This window comes from Trachinotus anak, unplaced genomic scaffold (assembly GCF_046630095.1).
Source record: "Trachinotus anak isolate AG129_WGS33_773 ecotype Australia unplaced genomic scaffold, CSIRO_AGI_Tana_v1 ptg000021l, whole genome shotgun sequence".
Classification (NCBI taxonomy): Eukaryota; Metazoa; Chordata; class Actinopteri; order Carangiformes; family Carangidae; genus Trachinotus; species Trachinotus anak.
Genome location: NW_027273872.1, coordinates 8,241,297 through 8,258,772, shown reverse-complemented (window position 1 = coordinate 8,258,772; position 17,476 = coordinate 8,241,297). Strand labels below are relative to the sequence as shown.

The 17,476-nt window shown below is 38.0% G+C and overlaps 1 protein-coding gene across 7 annotated transcripts in view; it reads right to left on the bottom strand.

The window, feature by feature from the left end:
- Positions 1-17,476, bottom strand: part of fstl5 (follistatin-like 5) — a 165,940-nt gene that overhangs the window by 108,225 nt on the left and 40,239 nt on the right. For all 7 annotated transcript variants that reach the window (XM_071506976.1, XM_071506977.1, XM_071506975.1 and 4 more), the window contains one exon: positions 284-532. In XM_071506976.1, the coding sequence (XP_071363077.1) occupies positions 284-532 (249 nt within the window). The remainder of the gene's footprint in view (positions 1-283; positions 533-17,476) is intronic.

The window sequence follows — 17,476 nt, the reverse complement described above, 5'->3', positions numbered from 1 at the left end:
AGATGTTGTTCCTCTTCTTCTGCATTGAAAAAGTTTTTTATTCACAGTTTTTATTTCCCTGTTCTTTTAAGGAAACCAGATGCAGTCCTGTGTTGTTTAACCAGTCAGGCATGGCACTCACACTGTACTAAGGTTAAGCATTTGTGTCCTATGGGGGTAGCTTAGAGTAAGTACAATAATACACGTTTGGATGAAAGCGTACTTGCAAAGGGTACAGAGCAAGACACAGTATTAACTGGTCCACACACATCCTACATTAGAGAAAGGTCGCAGGAGCCCTTACCTTTGTAGAAACACTCTTCACTGTGTGTGATGGTAATCCTGTGTCCTCTGAGACAGGAGGCCCGGTGGAGCTCACAATGGTTCTGGTACAGCTTCCCATCTGAACCGCACACAGGTTTGTAGTGTGGTTTACAGTGGTCCAAGCACTTACACTCCCCTTGGCCGGTCTCATGGTTGACCACACAGTGACGCCCCAAGCCACAGTACTTGTGTTCACATGGACCTTGGTATCCATTGTGTCCAATAAAACCTGTGGAAACAAACACACAAAAAAAAATTCCATTTGTCTGACCACAACTGGTGATCTATGTGTGTATCTGCCAAGCAGATGGTAAGCCTGGGTTTAAGCTCTTGTTACAGGCTGGGTCTCATTTAGGTGGTTTCAGTCCTGTCAACCCTCAGGGAATCCCCATCGATACTGGATGGTGTTTTCTCAGTGTCAGTCAAATCCTTAAATTATGCAAGTCAAGTTCTTTACAAAGCACCCACTGTGGGAGTGATTTAAAAAAAAAGTCTGTTCATTTTAAGCCAAGTATCACTCAAAATGTAATGGCTAGAAAAACATCTCCTGTTTTGTCATTTGCTATTTGCACACACAGAAGCAACACTGCAAAGATGTCACGTAAACCTAAGTATAATTCAATCACATTACTTTAAATTAACTAACAGAGAGAAAGTTATTATATAAATGTGGACATCTGCAACAATTTTTTAGTCTCATGGGAAGTTTTAAAGGTGTCTCAGTTAAGGCTAAATTCCATTTTTTTAGAGAAGGTGGTTTGGGTTTTGCAATACTTTCTCACACAACCAGACCCCTATAATGACAAGAGCTAAAATGTCATTGAGTATTCATTTGATTCAAGACCTGAGGAGGTGAGGGTTTGAAATGAAAAGAATAGCAAAATGAAATGTAGGAAAAGTATCCTTGAGTGAAACAGTTATTTGTGACTGGCTTGCGGTTCTACAGCAGACCCTGAACTCTGACCATTGTGTGGAGGAAGCAAGAAAAGGAGAGTTTCCTGGCAGGAATTAGTAGAGCAGCAGGAAAAAAAGTAATAATAGGGCCAGAAATTACAGGTTGAATGTTTTTGAGCTGCAATTGGGAAGAGAAAATGTATAGAATTTTTTTGTTTGTTTGTTTGTTTTTTTTTGTAAAAGGGATATACTACAGGTCTTCCTTTTCAATCAGAATAAACACTAACAAGTCTTGACAGGCCACAGATCAATCTTTACAGTAACCCACGAACTTCAAATATATCGGCTTTCTAATAGCAGCTTGCTCACTCTCTGATTGCACTTTGGAATAGTCTTCAAGGTGTGGTTTGATGAGTAGAGAAAAACCATCAAAGTGAAAGTCTCTTAAGGCTGCACCATTACACAAAGTTATGAACATAAGGGACGGTCGGCAATGGACACACAGAAAATGATTATAGGTTTGTCCACTGCTCACTCACTTGTGAAAAGGTCACCGTTTTTAAAAATGTCAGAGTACTGTCCTGGCAGAAAACTGCCCAAATAATGAGATTACAACAAAAAAAATGTATCTCAACATTTTTTTTTTTTTTTTTTTTACTTATGACAAACAGAGCATTTTGATGGCTACAATGAAAGCCAAAATATTCAAACACACATCCTCACACACAGACCAATACACACTCAAACAGTGTTAATGGATGAAAGCTATGGCACAACAGACTCTAGACCACCACAGTAATGAACTTCATGGAACAGTCTCATGAAGTCATCTTAAATGAGCACAAAATAAATCATATAACACACCCTGCCCACATTAAGTGAGAAGCATATGTCTTATTATTATGAGAGGATCAGGCAGAGGAGACAAGCCTAGAGACATGAGTTTGACAGTCTGGACGTCAGGGTGTCATCCATTTGGTCTGAACCACTGTGGCTTGACTCGAAGCCATTACACCAGGAAAGACATGTTCCACTATGAATTATTATTCAGCGCAAACAAGATAAAAAATATCTTGCAGGACTTCAGGAGTTCCGTACATAACAGTACCCAAAACTTTCATGAATCAAGCTACCTATATTTTTTTAACTATGCGTAACATGTACAGCTAAAACACTCTGAAAAACCAACTGTATGTTACCTGACCACCACCAACTGGCAGGCAGACAGACAAATTTTTACATATGAAAATAACAACTTTGTTTTGAGTTATTGTCATGTAATCCTTTTGACAACTGCATGTTATTGTAGCAATCCTGCCTTCTATTAGTGCCTTAAGATAATGAATTATGGAAGAAACAAAGCCATCTAGATTATTTTTTGGCAATATTAAGGAGGAGCACCTATGCCACCACAAAGCATTCAAAGTGAACATATCTGCAAATGTTCACTGTCAGTGTTTTTTATTTGTTTCCCCTCTGGTACCCATTCCAAGAACTGAAAGCAAAATAATTTTTTTATACTCGTATTAAGGCAACTCACAGCACTAGGTTATAGTTATAGGAAATGATAATGGTCTTTGTTATTGATCAAGTAAATTCTGACATCAAGCATTAGATAGAATGTGAACCATAATCTTTAGTGTTTGAGTCAAGTACTTTCCACACTCAGCCATCCACATCAAACACCTCCTTCAATGCCACACAGTGTCACAATATTTATGAAGAAACCAAACGTTGCCAGCCAAAGTACTGCATTAGGCATTACAAGGCAAAGCATATTAGCGAATGCAAATTAGTTGCACATGATTGTAATTCGTAGAGCACAGGCTTGCACTGCATTTACTCTAGGTAAGTGTCCAAATGAACTGCAAGACTGTCATGGAAAAAAGAAAATATCTCAACTGAGGACCATACAGACTGGCACCCACAAACTTTATTCTCACACTGCATACACTCTGTTTCACTTCTGACCAATAAATATTGACTCGAGAGCAGTGCTTCAATGCATTAAGTACAATCTATGATGCATTTGGCTTCGAGCAGCATGATCTACTGATAAACAGACTCACACGAAAAGCAAGATGAACACCCAGTGTGCACAGGCAGCCTTAGCTGATGGTTAGAGTAATGCATTGAGGAAATGACATTGCTTTTGAGGTCAGATGTATTACACATTGAGGAGTTAGTATCAGTCTCTGATTTAAAGAATAAATTCCAAAAATTAAAGACTCCTTTCTTAACCATAGTTTGTTTCTACAGAGCCTTGTATAATTTTGCAAATAGATAAAAGCCACGAAACTGCAGGGTTTTGTTTTTCCTTGCATTTAAAGACCATGAAGTTCAAATCTTCTTGGGCATTACTGAGAATTTCAGTATTATTAAATCCTTAAATTTACCATTTGACAGCTATGTGGCTTTCAATTAAATGTGTTCATTTTAGCAGTTGGATGTCAGGGTAAACAAACCGACTTTAGGTGTTAAGCCTCATTCATATCCATAACATCTCCCCACACACAGTCCTGCACTATCCTCCAGCCGTCACAGAGGATTTAGACAAGATACGAGTGTGTACACTGTGACCTGATTGGAGCCAGTCAATTTGCTAGTTTATTAATTCCCCGCGGTGCCCTGGCATAATGATTATTCAGTGAATTTGTGTCGCACAGCCAGGCATCCTCTGCCACCAGCAGGGTCAGCGAAGGGCGCAGTCATTTGTTATCAGTATGCACATCCAACAGTCTGGTCATCAGCTGACATCAGAGACAAATGAGGAACTGTGGACAGCCCTTCATTTATCGATGACCTGTTATTTTTTCAAAGCGTGGACCAAAATACATGATGCTTAGCATCATGTCGACTGTAGCTTGTCGAAAACCCTGCATTAGTTGTATGCCTCCATCAGCTGCTGAAGTTGCGGTTCACGTCCATGTTTGTCCAGACTCACTTTTTATGATAAATTAAATTTATTAGACTTGACTTTGTTAAGCTTTGTTGTTCTTGCTCTCCTGCCTTTCTACTGTATTAGAGTCATCATTGAGAGTTTTCACATACTTGGCCATTAAAGCTGATTCTGACAGAACACAAAGTTGTACATGACAATGAACTACGCTTCAAATATAGATGTTGCTGAAAAGAAGCTCGTGGATGTTTCACACACACATCTTCAACTTGGCAGCTTAGAAGATCTCTACAATCCCCACAATTCCACAGTCACAGTGAAGTTCACCTTTAACTTTTTGGATGAAATATGTCATTACTTCCTCATTTTATCCTATTTAACCATTTGAATCATAATTAGGACATGAATTCTTGAGCTATGCCCCAAAACATGTTTTGTGAGGTCACAGTGACACCAAATTCTAATTGGTTTATACTCGAGTCCTAGTGGATGTTTGTGCTAAATTTAAATAAATTCTCTAAAGGCATTTCTGAGATCGACAACTCCATTCACCAGATGTCCGTCATTTACACTTAACCAAGACGACGGCCAATCAATAATAGTTTATGTAAAAGAAAAAAAAGGATTGCTTACTTTATTACTAAAGCCATGAAAATGGGAAGTTATAAATATTAGCAAATCCTACAGCAAATCCTTCACTATGCAAATCTACCGTATGACCTTTCATCAAGTTCTATAATAACAATCAATAACTGACAATTTCAGTATTTTTAAGTCAGCGAAAACTTTCCCTGTCGAAAATGGATTCGGATACAAAGAAATTAGTCTGTTTTTGTCTCATTAAAAACAAAGCAGGCACAAAATGCACCCTGTGCAAGTAAAATGTTAACCTTTAGTCTGAGCATGTAGGCAACACCAAGGTCTTGACATATGTTACTCCAGTGTGCAACATTTGAAGGGCATCATCCCTTGATGCATGCATAACGAGGTGAACACTGGGTGAAGGGATAACAGACATACTTGGACAAGGCCTACATAATCAGACTGTCATTGCAGATAGATCAAAGCTTCGATATCACAAGACAAGCCGAAAAAATACAAAAGAGGCATCATAGAAACTGCCTTCTGACATTTCTGGTGCTCATTCTGAATCTAAATCATCACATCCACTTAAGCATTACGCCCCGATGTTTTGAACCATGGTTACTCAGGACAAGCATCTCTTTTTCAACATGCTATACTCCGTCTCTTTTTTCCCGCATTGCTTTTTCTTCTCTTCCTAAACTAAGAATGTTTGTTTGGTACCCATCTGATGTTTTCCATTACAGCAGCTCCGAGTCCTGAGGGAGAGAGCAGAGTGTGGTAAACAACAGTCAGAGGCTCACTCAGTGCACCAAGTTAAGCTGGCCCACAAGGCCCATGAAGGAGAACAAGGGGATGCAAATCAGAATAAACAACTACTAAAACAATACTAAAACTTTTACATGCACATAAACAATGTCATATTCAACAATGTCCCTCACACCAGCTGACACTTTGCTTGATTAAGTTCTTTGAAAGTCTCAGTGGACGTCGAGCAGGTACATAAGGCTGTGTGTGGACACTGGAATAGACACGCATCTACAGTAGCAGCAGCAGTTAAGTCTATCTTTAGCCAACCTACTGTCATGCAAAGAATGTGTTCAATGTATTGATGGCTAAAGGTATGACATAATTCAACCTGCCATCACCCAAGGTTTTCTCCAACAATCACCGAATTAAATTGTGATCATTAGCAGTGTCTAATTGTCTAATAGTGGAACAGTGAGCTCCTGAATGTCACCAATTTATTAACAGTGAATTACCTATAGAATATTTATGGAGAGAGGAATTTATGGTACAAAGCTCAATTCATTTTCAGCCAGCTTGAGTTGTAGGTGTCCACAGTTTATACATTTCATTTCGGATTTGCAATAAGGGAACAATTAGTGGTTTAGTTTTTCCTAAAGACACTTCAACAAATCTGTAACCATTTGACAGTGTTTTCAATAATTAGATAATCCTGGAGGATCGTCACATAAAAACATTTCATAATTTAATGTTTCAAAGTCAAATAAATGTCTGTACTTGCACACTACTAACTTGTAGTGTATGCATTGTAGTGATCATTTAAAAATGAAATATTTTGATTTGTTTGGCTATCCTTTGATTTAAAGTCATGCCCAGAAAAAGAACTGCATTGCCAAAGGGTGGAATTCTTTTTTCCACATTTTACTTTCAGAGGCTACTCAAGTGTTTACTCAAAATCTGCACCTATCAGCACATTTCAAATCATACAGTTCCTGTATCTAAGGGAAGGTTCATTGGAGGTGTAAGTGTGTAAATGTGCATAATCATTTTTGCACACTCAGCTGTCAATTTAGTGTTCTGAAATATGGAGATATATGTAGCAACTTCTTGGCAAATCTCCTCATTTGGTTAAATAAAAATTGTTGTGTGGTGGAAATAAGCATCAGAAAGGCAGCCAGTTGTAACTTTGTTATCTTCAACTTAATGCATGTCAAGTCAAAGACTCATTTCTGTCTGCCTCCAAGGTGTAGACCTGCATCCATCAGTGATGTTACAGAGGTGTTGTGTTATCACCTGCTGAAATGCATTTCGTCTCCTTCCCCCATCATACACTAATTGCAACACTGTGACAACACTTTTACTCCTGGTGGCATAAACAACTCATGAACATTTTATGAGTAGCTATTTGAAGCATAAGAGCTTTTTCAACCCTTTGGAGCTGAGTAACCCACTATGTTTAAAACATTGATGACTTCCCTTCCACCTCAATGGGTCCATTCCATAGTCCTTCCTCTGAAATGCAAAACACAAGCAAAGTTTAGGAAAAAAAAGGTGGTGATGCCATTTCTCATATTTAGAAAGTTCATGCTTTGGAGTCAATCATAACTCACCATGTGCAAACCCTTAAAACTAGTCTCTTCCTGTTGCATGGTCGGACCAGATACAATCTTGATTTTTATTTGTGTGGTCTTGTTCTTTCTTTTGCCATTTTTAGTTATGTTTAACGATTTTAATCTAGCCAAAGAACAGAGGACAAATCCATGGTATCATTAATAAAGGGGAAGGCCTACTACAATTGAATGAAAGCAGCTCTCTGCAACATACTGTTCTGAAACCTTGCTATCTTTACTATGTCTCTGCGATGTAACTGTAAACTAGAATTACCACCTTGTGGTGGTATGTCTCCACCAATTGCAGTTTACATGGATGTTTTTCAGATTCATACACTCATTATTTTATCCTACTAGATATCTGTGTGAAATGTTGTCATAATTAGCATATTAATTCTTAAGCCAAAAACGAGTTTTGTGAGGTCGAAGTGACCTTAATCTTTGACCAACATATTCTACTTACTTCATCCTTGAGTCAAAGTGAACATTTATGCTAAATTTAAGGATTCCCTCAGGGCATTCCTGGGATGGTGCATTCACGAGGGCAAAAATGTGTTTTGTAAGGTCACAGTAGCTTTGACCTTTGACTATCAAATTCTAATCACTTTATCTTTGAGTCCAAGTGAATGTTTGTGCCAGATGTAATAATATTCCCTCTGGGTGTTCTTGATATAACACATGAGGTCACCTTGACCTTTGACCACCAAAATCTAATCAGTTCTTTAAGACAAAATTAATTTTGTACCAAATTTGAAGAAATTGTTTCAATATCGCGTTCACAAGAAAGGGATGACTGTATGTTTCGGTTGTCCGTATATAAGGACAACTGATAGCATAATGCTTCCGGCTACAGCTGCAGAAGCATCAAAATGTGAAGAAGGAGCTTTTGATGAACAGTAAATAGCATTTTTTTTCTTTAATACGTATAAAATTATAAGTTCAAGCAGCCACACCAAAAAGTGCAAAGGTTAAAGTCACTACACGCTAACAGGAGTTGCAGCTAAAAAATTATTGTGTGCCTCGAATTATCATGTGTGATGGAAACGTCTTAGATAGAGAAATACGGCAAAGGGTAAATACATTGTTTTTACAAACAAGACAAGAACATTTTCAGTGCAGGTATAGGGGCAGATATGGAATAGGCAGTTGTTTACTACCCAACATTCATCTTGTAGCTGTCAAGGAAAGACAACTTGACAGCACATGAATAGACTGTGCTGGGTGTTTGTAAAATCTAAAAGAGCACCCAAATCAAGTCACGTTCAATTTATTCATAAAATACCATCTGACACATTTATCACAAACCACTTTGCAGACTACAAAGGACATACTGCAAATACAAATTAAAGCTATATGAACAAACTGCACGTGGGATATTCTCCAGCTTGTAAATGGTTCAGAAAGACATTAATAGCCGTTCCACAGCTGTCTGCCGCAGTGCCTAATAAAAGAAACCCCCCCCCCCCAACCTATGGACTTTTTTTCATATTTTATTATTTTACAACTATGAATCACAGCGAATTAACTAGGTTCCTTTGACACTGATCCACAAGGAAAAAAAGACTTTAATGTAGGAGTGAAAGCATCTCTTTGAATAATAACATCAGATGTTTGTTTTCTCCACAAGGTTTTCAATTTATGCAGAAAATTAGGCCTGTTATTTACGTAAACACTTTGTTCTAGGCCATCAATTCCACACATTAACTCAACTGTGACTTCTGATACTGTAAAATGTTATTTTTCTATTTATACTAATTGCATGTGTGGTTCAAATACGGTAAAAATGTTGAATTGTGGAGATTATCCTGTTGAGCAATATGTGTGCATATTTTTATGTATACTAAAAAGATTACTTTGGTTCCAGTGCAAATATTCATCTAAAATTCTGCTGCGGCAGAGATTACATCTGGTTTGGTCTACCATTAAGAGATCATCTCATGACCCATCACATTGTCTTAACAAGTAGTCAGCAAGGCTACAACAAAGCTTCAAAACAACTAAGTGAAAGCAAATCAATAATACACCTTGGAGCCACTATAGCTTCTGTTGACTTATCTTAACCAAATCAGATCATAAAGCAATGGAAATTATGTGAAATTATACATAATGAATTTATTGATCAAAAAGAGATTAATCAATAGTGCAACCTATTGTGAGTTGAAGCCCTGGTTGATATGACAAATGTCATCAATTGATGATATTAGCTATGGCTAATTTACATTATTTCCATGAGTAAATGACAACCTATATTTGCAGGTGGACTGTGTTTTTGCAACAAGACAGCAGTCGTGATTAGTGTGATCACATAGTGGCAGTTGTGGAAGCTGCAGTCTCCAAGTATATATCATGATCTCCAGTATTTGAAGCAAAAACTACAGCTGTCATCTTATGCAGCTCATCTCTTTTCAGATTGCATCTACAGGGTGTGAATATTATTAGGATGCCATTCATCTCTTTCTGTTTCTGCCTAGAAAATCTGATTACAGTTGCTATTTCAACCTTTGAGTTTTATCTATAACTTAAGTTACATATAAACGTTAAAAGCTAAACTTAATTAAATTCAGTAAGCGAATCAGAGGATCCAGATTTAAAAAGCTGATTCAATATAGGATTTAGATTCAATGAAATGTTATCAAACCACAACCCTGGCACTGGTTATGTACCTTTTTATTTTAAATGTTTAAATTTTACTGTAAAGAAACTCAAATTTCTCTATCCTATTGTATATTAGCAAGTAAAATGCAATTTTCATTTTTTAATGAATAATTCTGTACCTCCACTTGCTCCACTAGATTATTTAAATCACTTTTTAGCTCTGGAAGACACAATGTGGCTGAGACATCAATAGAACAAAATCTACACTGCATATCCATCACCCTAATGTGCACCTGCATCTTACTGAGTTAATACACCTGTTACTTTCTCATTTCAGGTTTTACACTACATCCTTATAAACATAGTGAACTCAACACTTACAACATTTACATTTATTAAATTTTTGCGATGCTTTCATAGAGGTTACATAACTTATTGTGTACTGGTTGCAAGGTAAATTGCAGCCATGTGAAACATTAAGTCATAAATAGAAAAATAGAAAAATGTAGTCAAGTTCAGTAACAAGACTGAAAGAAATGTGTTACTTCCATCCTCTTAGAGTATGTGTGTGCTGGTCCCTGGCTGAGTGCATGTGCTACAGAGTGGATATGAGAGCACCTGGCAGCCACTTGGCAACTTTCCGTCCCATTTCATTCCCCTGCCTAATGACTGAACGTGGGCCCGGCTCCTCTCTCATTCTGTCCACATCAGGATGCAGCACTGAGAGCGTTTCCACCAACAACCCCATTTATCAGAGATTGCAGACTAATTGTAAGCACCCCACACTACTCCCATTACCACTTCACATTACAGTGAGTTGTCTGGTTGGTGGGCAAACAGCAGAAAGCTGAGCAATTTTTCTTTCCATATCTGATACTTTGGGTTTGTTTTCTCTGCTGTTGTAATGGTTTTTAGATGACTGTGTTGTTCTATCTCCATATTTAAGGATCAAATATTAGGATACAAAGACAAGGAATCTTCTACAAAGTTTAAAGAATACTTTTTATATGAGTTTGGGATTATCTTTAGGTTGGTGCAGGGGTTTAAGAGAGTTCAGGCTTTTGTTTTATGGCTAAAATCAGAATTATAATCAAATTAAACAGGGGACAGACTATATACTACTGGGAATGCACAGTCACTGCTCTGTTGGGGCCAGTGACTGATCGGAGTGAACATGGGATCACAATATATCATTGATGTAGCATGTCAAAGGTAAATTAAAGTTCAGAACTACTGTACATCTGCTAATTTTAGTGTTCAAACTCAAAACGTGACAGTTATAGAGGTTGTCATCTCGTATAGTAGTCTAACGTTAGCCCTATTATGAGACACTTCTCAGGTACTTGTAACTAGGTAGCCATGTAACCAGGTGCAGGTAAACAGCTATGGTATCTTCTGAGTCTGCTTAAAGTTTAGTGTTTAGTGTCCATTACAATGTTAAAGCTGGGATAGGCCGTATTTTTTTTGGCATCAAAGGGCAAAAATTCCATAATCACCTTTAAGGATATTGCAATTCAAGCACAATTCAAGTGGTCTAAGAGAAATATAGACCTCTGCACCTCCTCTTGGCTCTTTTTTGAGACTTCAAAAAAAACTAGCCTTTGACAGGAGACTGGAGCCACTCACAGGTCTTTTTTAGAAAGATTTAGAAATTCCTATTAGCTATTCTACAAAGGTGGACGCATGTGCACATCCCGTCTGATGGATATGTGTAAATATCTGAGGCATTTCAAAGATGGGAAGAACTTGTTGTGCTTCTTCTGGACAGGTAACAGGCTGGTAACTTCATTGTCCTTTATTATGTAAATGTCTTCCAGTGGGTGGCTGTGTTTTCAAATTCTGGCCTTTTTTTTTTGTAGATTTCTGCCTACCCCAGCTTTAATATGAAAATCTGAAAAAAATGACAGACATGATCATACACTCATCCTTTCTCCTCATAGCACCTGCCGGTAAGAACTGGTTTAAGGTTAAGGACAATCAGCAGAGATGCAGGGTTACAGCTCAGAGTACCTTTTATTCAGTGAACAAACAAGTATATATTAGAATGGCTGTACACTTGTGGAATATACTCAAACTGAATCAACACAATACAATGTGTTTTCAAAATTGTATCTAACCATTCAAAGTAATTTTAACATTCAATGCTAACTGCAAAGCATTTGAGGTCCCCTATATGTTCAAGGTAATGTTGCACTGCATGTGATTTGATGATTTTAAGATAAACAAATAGGCTACAAATACTTCTCATAATGGGAATCGTACAGAGAAAAAAATTTGAGATTTGATCAGTGTCTGGAAATAATTGCACACTTGCTCCTTCCCTGCAGAAAGCAAGGGTAGTGAAGCCAATCCCAGCTGATAACAGCTGAAAGCAGGGTACGCCATGGACAGGTCTATCACAGGGATGACATATAGAGACCAACAACCATTCACACCTATGGGCAATTCCGAGTCTTCCTACATTGTGGCAGGAAGCCAGAGTACACACAGAAAGGTCCCAGCTGCCCGACAGGTTCGAACCCATAACCTTTTTGCTGTAAGGTGACAGTGCTAACCACCAGACCACCATGCCCCCAAGCAATGAAATAGCAGTAGAAGTAATTTTTTTCCCAAAGTAATGAATATCTTATCTGTAATGACGCTCATATGGTTGTCAGTCTCTGTCCTGGGTTGAAAAGCTAAGGAGATGGATCAAGGCTTTTGTTATATAGCTCTTTCAGAGTTCTACCATTTAAACTCAATAGGGGCCTTTTTCGTCAGTGTGTGTGAAGACATTAAAGAACACATTTCTCCTGCCTGACATAAAAAACCAACAGAAAAAGAGAGGGTTTTTTTTTTTTTTGCAATGATGAAACACATGAAAGACCATCAGCTCATGGAGGAACAGAAGAAAACAAAACTTGCAGTTCATTTTTTTTTCCCCTCACACTACAGTGATAAGCCAAACCTCCTGCTGATAACAAGACGATACAAGACAACAAGATTGTACTGTCAGTCAAATTGACTTTTTATATCTCTCTACATACAAGCAGTGATACTAACAGTGCAATAAGAAAAACAGCTTTGAAAGACAACCCGGCATCTAAAACCTTTCTTTCCTTTCATTCATATGGACAATTCATTCTAAAAAGTTACCCAAACATCTTTTAGATTTTAAGGTGAGGCAATTAATGTCAAGCTCCTAGAAAAAAGTTGAAGAAAGATTTCTGAGAAATCTCTGAGAAATCATTCTTGTATTCATAATGTTTTGATTATGTGGATGGGCTGAGTGGCATTTTTATGGAGTTATTTCATGTTTAGACACTGATGTGGTCCTACCATTCCGATAAAAGGCACATTTAAGTAAGAAGCTGTCCCTGGAGATAATGTTCCTTCCTATGGTTACTGTGTTGACCTTCAAATGGGAAAAAAAGCACTGCTATTGCCAAGCTTTCATCATTATCCACTGAAAGAGCCACGGGTTCATGGAGATCACTAAGAATTATTGATGAATCTCAATTAGATTCGTCTCACTCCATTTAATTCTACATATTCAGGATATGGTTTGCCAAAATTATGGGTATCAACATCCTGAGACTCATTTATATGCTGTGTTGATGATAATATTGTTGATCTTGCTAAGTGTGTAGCACGTTATGCTTCCTTTGGCAGAACTGATGGTCGCCATGACAGCTATCAAACTCTTTTTCACCCTAGAGTGTGTTATTATTTTCAAATAAGCAGTTTAATGTTCTTTGCAAGTTCATTAGGCAATTCAAAGACGAGAAAATAAATGACACGTCATAACAGTATAGTACGGTATGGCTCATAAATGTTATTCTTCTGGCTGAGGGCCGTCCGTCAATGTTTATGAGCATGAATAATTCTCCCTCAAAGCCAGGAGCCAGATAGCTATAATTTGAACCTTTTATGCAATCAGAATTCAAATCTGTTGAATAAAAACCTGTCAAATAAAAAGAATGATGGTGAGAGTAAATGATAAAGCAACTTGAGAGTTCTTTTTTCCCCTGAAGGTAACAGTGAATTTCCTACATCAGAACTCATTAACAAGACTGAAGTGTGAAGCTCATCTGGTTTTCAGTAAAATCAAATGTTATACAGCCACAAAAATCTGTCTATAATTTTCAGTGGACCAGTTCAAAACTACTCAAGTAGATGCACTCTTCTTTGCTGAGAAAGATTTTGACTTTAAACCAGAGGGCAAAGGCAGTCAAACAGCTAACTTGCTGTTTAAAATGTGTATCTAGGGATGAGAGCAGCAGAGCCAGCTCATTTAATCTGCATTTAAAGAAACACTATTTGAACAATAATTTCTCACAGATTGTAGATCATTAGAAGCCTGTGACCAGATAAGAAACAGTTTAGAAGTTCAAATCGTGGTTAACACAATGCAGAGTCCTGCTGGCTTACATTTCAGCCGTCTAATTACGAACTGACTTACACCTGGGACAAAGACTAAGTAGTGAACGATCAGGTAGGAAAAAGACCGTGCACTTTATCACAATTTATCACAATTTTTATTTTAAAAACTTAAGTTAATTTAGGATACATATTGACATCTTTGAGGGTACTTTGGCAACGGTTCCCTTGTGAATTCACAAGCCCAGTTAGAGTTGTCTAGTATAAAATTTTAGCAGCTACAGCTAATTTAGCTAACGATATAACACTGTGTCCATTAAATTTAGGTTTAATTATATTAAGTTATTGTCTTTGACTGATGTGAGATGTCAGTGTGTTTGGTTTTCAGGCAAATCCTCACTGTTAGGTGCCAAGTGGGATGTATTGGACATTCCAGAAGATTCAGACTTTTCCAGTCGTAATTACAACTTCAATATCGACAAGAACAAACCAGACCCACGAACTCTAGCAAAAGACCACAGGCTCACCCGGCAAAATAAATTAAATGTGGCTTTTGATGCAGGTACTTTGAAACAAAACAACTATAAGTAACTATAACACGCAGCCCACACCAACACAGCTCCTTATTTTGGACACCTGTTTTCTCAGGAAGGACTATCAACAAGGACCATCAAAGCTTCTCAGGCCCTCTCAAATGCTATTCATGTTGTGTATAAATTATGGTTTATGATTTGCCATTTTAGGCAAAAGCTGAGCATCATACAAAAGGCATTAGCTTGTATTAGAAGCATTTTACAGACTCAGTGAATGATTAGCTTAAGAAGAGAGTTGATGAATGAGCAGCAGACAACCAAATGTAATATCATGTTAATCTTTTCCTGGGTGTGTTTTTGACACCACTGTCAGGCTATCAGATAACTTATGGGCTATATCCAAGGACTTAGACACTCAAACAGAAAACATAGATGTGAGCATTAAGTTATAAGTGAGCATGAAGATCTGCAGTGCAAACACCACCTAATACTCTTTGAAGTGCAGAGTGACCATGGAATGTACAGCTGGTGTTTTCCACTGAGGAGGTAAAGATTTGTACTGTACAGTATTTAGGCCATACATTTACTGTCCTCTTGTAGCTTAGTGGGTCAAGGAGCATTAAGTGATCTGTAAAGCTAGCCACAAAGTCATGTGGGAATTCAAAAGGAAAATCCTTTAGGTCTTTTTTTTTTCTTTAAACTCAGCAGCTCATCGAAGTGCCTGTAAATGGTGCTCATAAGCAGATGGTGCAGTGCAGTCAAACCAACTACTTCTCTCCCTGCCCAGATAAGAAATGCACACAATCTACAGTAACTTGATTAAGGCCCACTGTATGAAAGCTATCACAAATTAAATTGTGGTCAAACAGTGAAAGGCTAGATGGAACAACAGGGAGTCTTCCAGTAATCCTGTCTGAGAAAGTGTGGTGCTACACAGTGCTCAGCACTCCTCTATACAGCTGTGACGAGTTATAAAAACTGTAACCCAGACCCAGGGGGTGGTGTGTAATTTTAGAATTAATATACAATTTAGAGCTTGGTGTTTGCAGCCTCTGAATTATTCAAATGTACTGCTGCTATGGGCTTGGGTCTGGTGGGGGCGAGGCAGCTGCTCTGCATACAAATTAATATATTATGTCAGTATAGGAAAGAACAGGAGATGACATAGATCAGGGGAACATAAACATTGGTGCCAGGCAACAAAGCAAGATGTTTGCTCTTGTGCATAGTTCAAACCCGAAAGGCTGTTCCATACTAATGGGAATAGTCGAGGATGTTCAATTGTTATTTAAGCCTAATATTGTGGTCTGTCTGTGGGGAAATTTTAATTCACAAGCTATATTCACATGCATGACAAAGTCTGCACTTCACCTGGTTGCTCAACAAACCTACACATGTCAATACAAGTCCTCCAGTTATGTGAAATTTGATTCAAATGCTGGCTTTTTATGGTGAATAAAGTCTGGCTCATGTAGCTTTATAGGTATACTTAAGACATTAACCAAAGCATTGTAACATATTAAATACATATTGACAACAATCTGTAAGTACTTTTTTTTTCTGCTGAAATCTTATTTAGGTACCATTGTCACCATGAGCTGAATTTTGCTGCTGTGCATTGATTTCTCAGTCATTACACACTCAGCGAGCATTTTATTAGAAACATCATCCTACTACTTGGTAAAGCCACCATTTGTTTTCAAAACGGCCTCAATTCTTTGTGGGATTGATTCCACAAGATGTTGAAAACATTCCTAAGAGATTCTGCTCCATGTTGACATGATTGCATCACATAATTTCTTCAGATTTGTCAGCTGCATATTCATGTTGCAAATCTCCCACTCTACCGCATGCCAAAGGTATTCTATTGGATTCAGATCTGGTAACTGGGGAGGCCACTGAAGTAAACAGGTTTTGCTTGATGACATAGTGCATTATCATGCTGGAAGGAGCCACTAGAAGATGGTAAATTGTGGCAATAAAGGATTGCATATGGTCAGCAACAACACTATCAAGGGGCCCTTAGACAGGTTGGGTCCACAGATTCATGCTGTTGATGTCAAAAATTCTGACCCTACCATCTTCATGCCTCAGCAGAAATCCAGATTCATCAGACCAGGCCAGTTTTTTTTTTTGCATTTTCAGCACTCCAGTTTTGGTGAGCCTGTGCCCACTGCAGCCTCAAATTTCTGTTCTTGGGTGCATTGGTTGCTCACATGGTAGAGCATGTATCACGGAGCAAGGCTGACTTCTTGTTACGCATGTCCTGGGTCATTACTGTGTATCAAAGAAAAGTAAAAATGCCAAAAAGCAATCTTAATTATTATTATTATTATTTTTTTTAAAACTAGAATGACCACCTCATGGCTGTAGCCTCTTAGCCAAAAAACGTGTTTTGTCAGGCCAAAGTGACCTTGACCACCAAATTCTAATCACTTCATCCTTTAGCCGAAGCGAATGTTTGTGCCAATTTGAAGAAATTCCTTCAAGGCGTTAATGAGATATATTGTTCATAGGAATGGGGCGTACATATGCACATAGGGGCTGTTGCTGGCACAGAGGCATAAAAAAAGAGGATGTCTGTTCTTGGCTGACTTGAGTGGAACCAGGCGTGGTCTGCTGTTGTAGACCATCTGCCTCAAGGTCTCGTGTTGTTCATTTGGAGAAGATTTTCTGCTCACAACAGTTGTAAAGAGTGGTTATCTGAGGTACTGTAGCCCTTTTGTCAGCTCCAAACATTCTCCCCTGACTCATGAATGAGGCGTTTCTGTTCACAAAACTACTTCTCAGACTTTTGTGTGTAAAAATCCCAGGAGATCAACAGTTTCAGAAATACTTGCTACATAGCTGTTAATGTAAAGTTGATATAAGCCTTGGCAGCAAAGTATTTAAGAGATATTCGTGGTTATTCAGGATTCATAAATATGAATTCTGACGTTGTCATGAAGTTATGT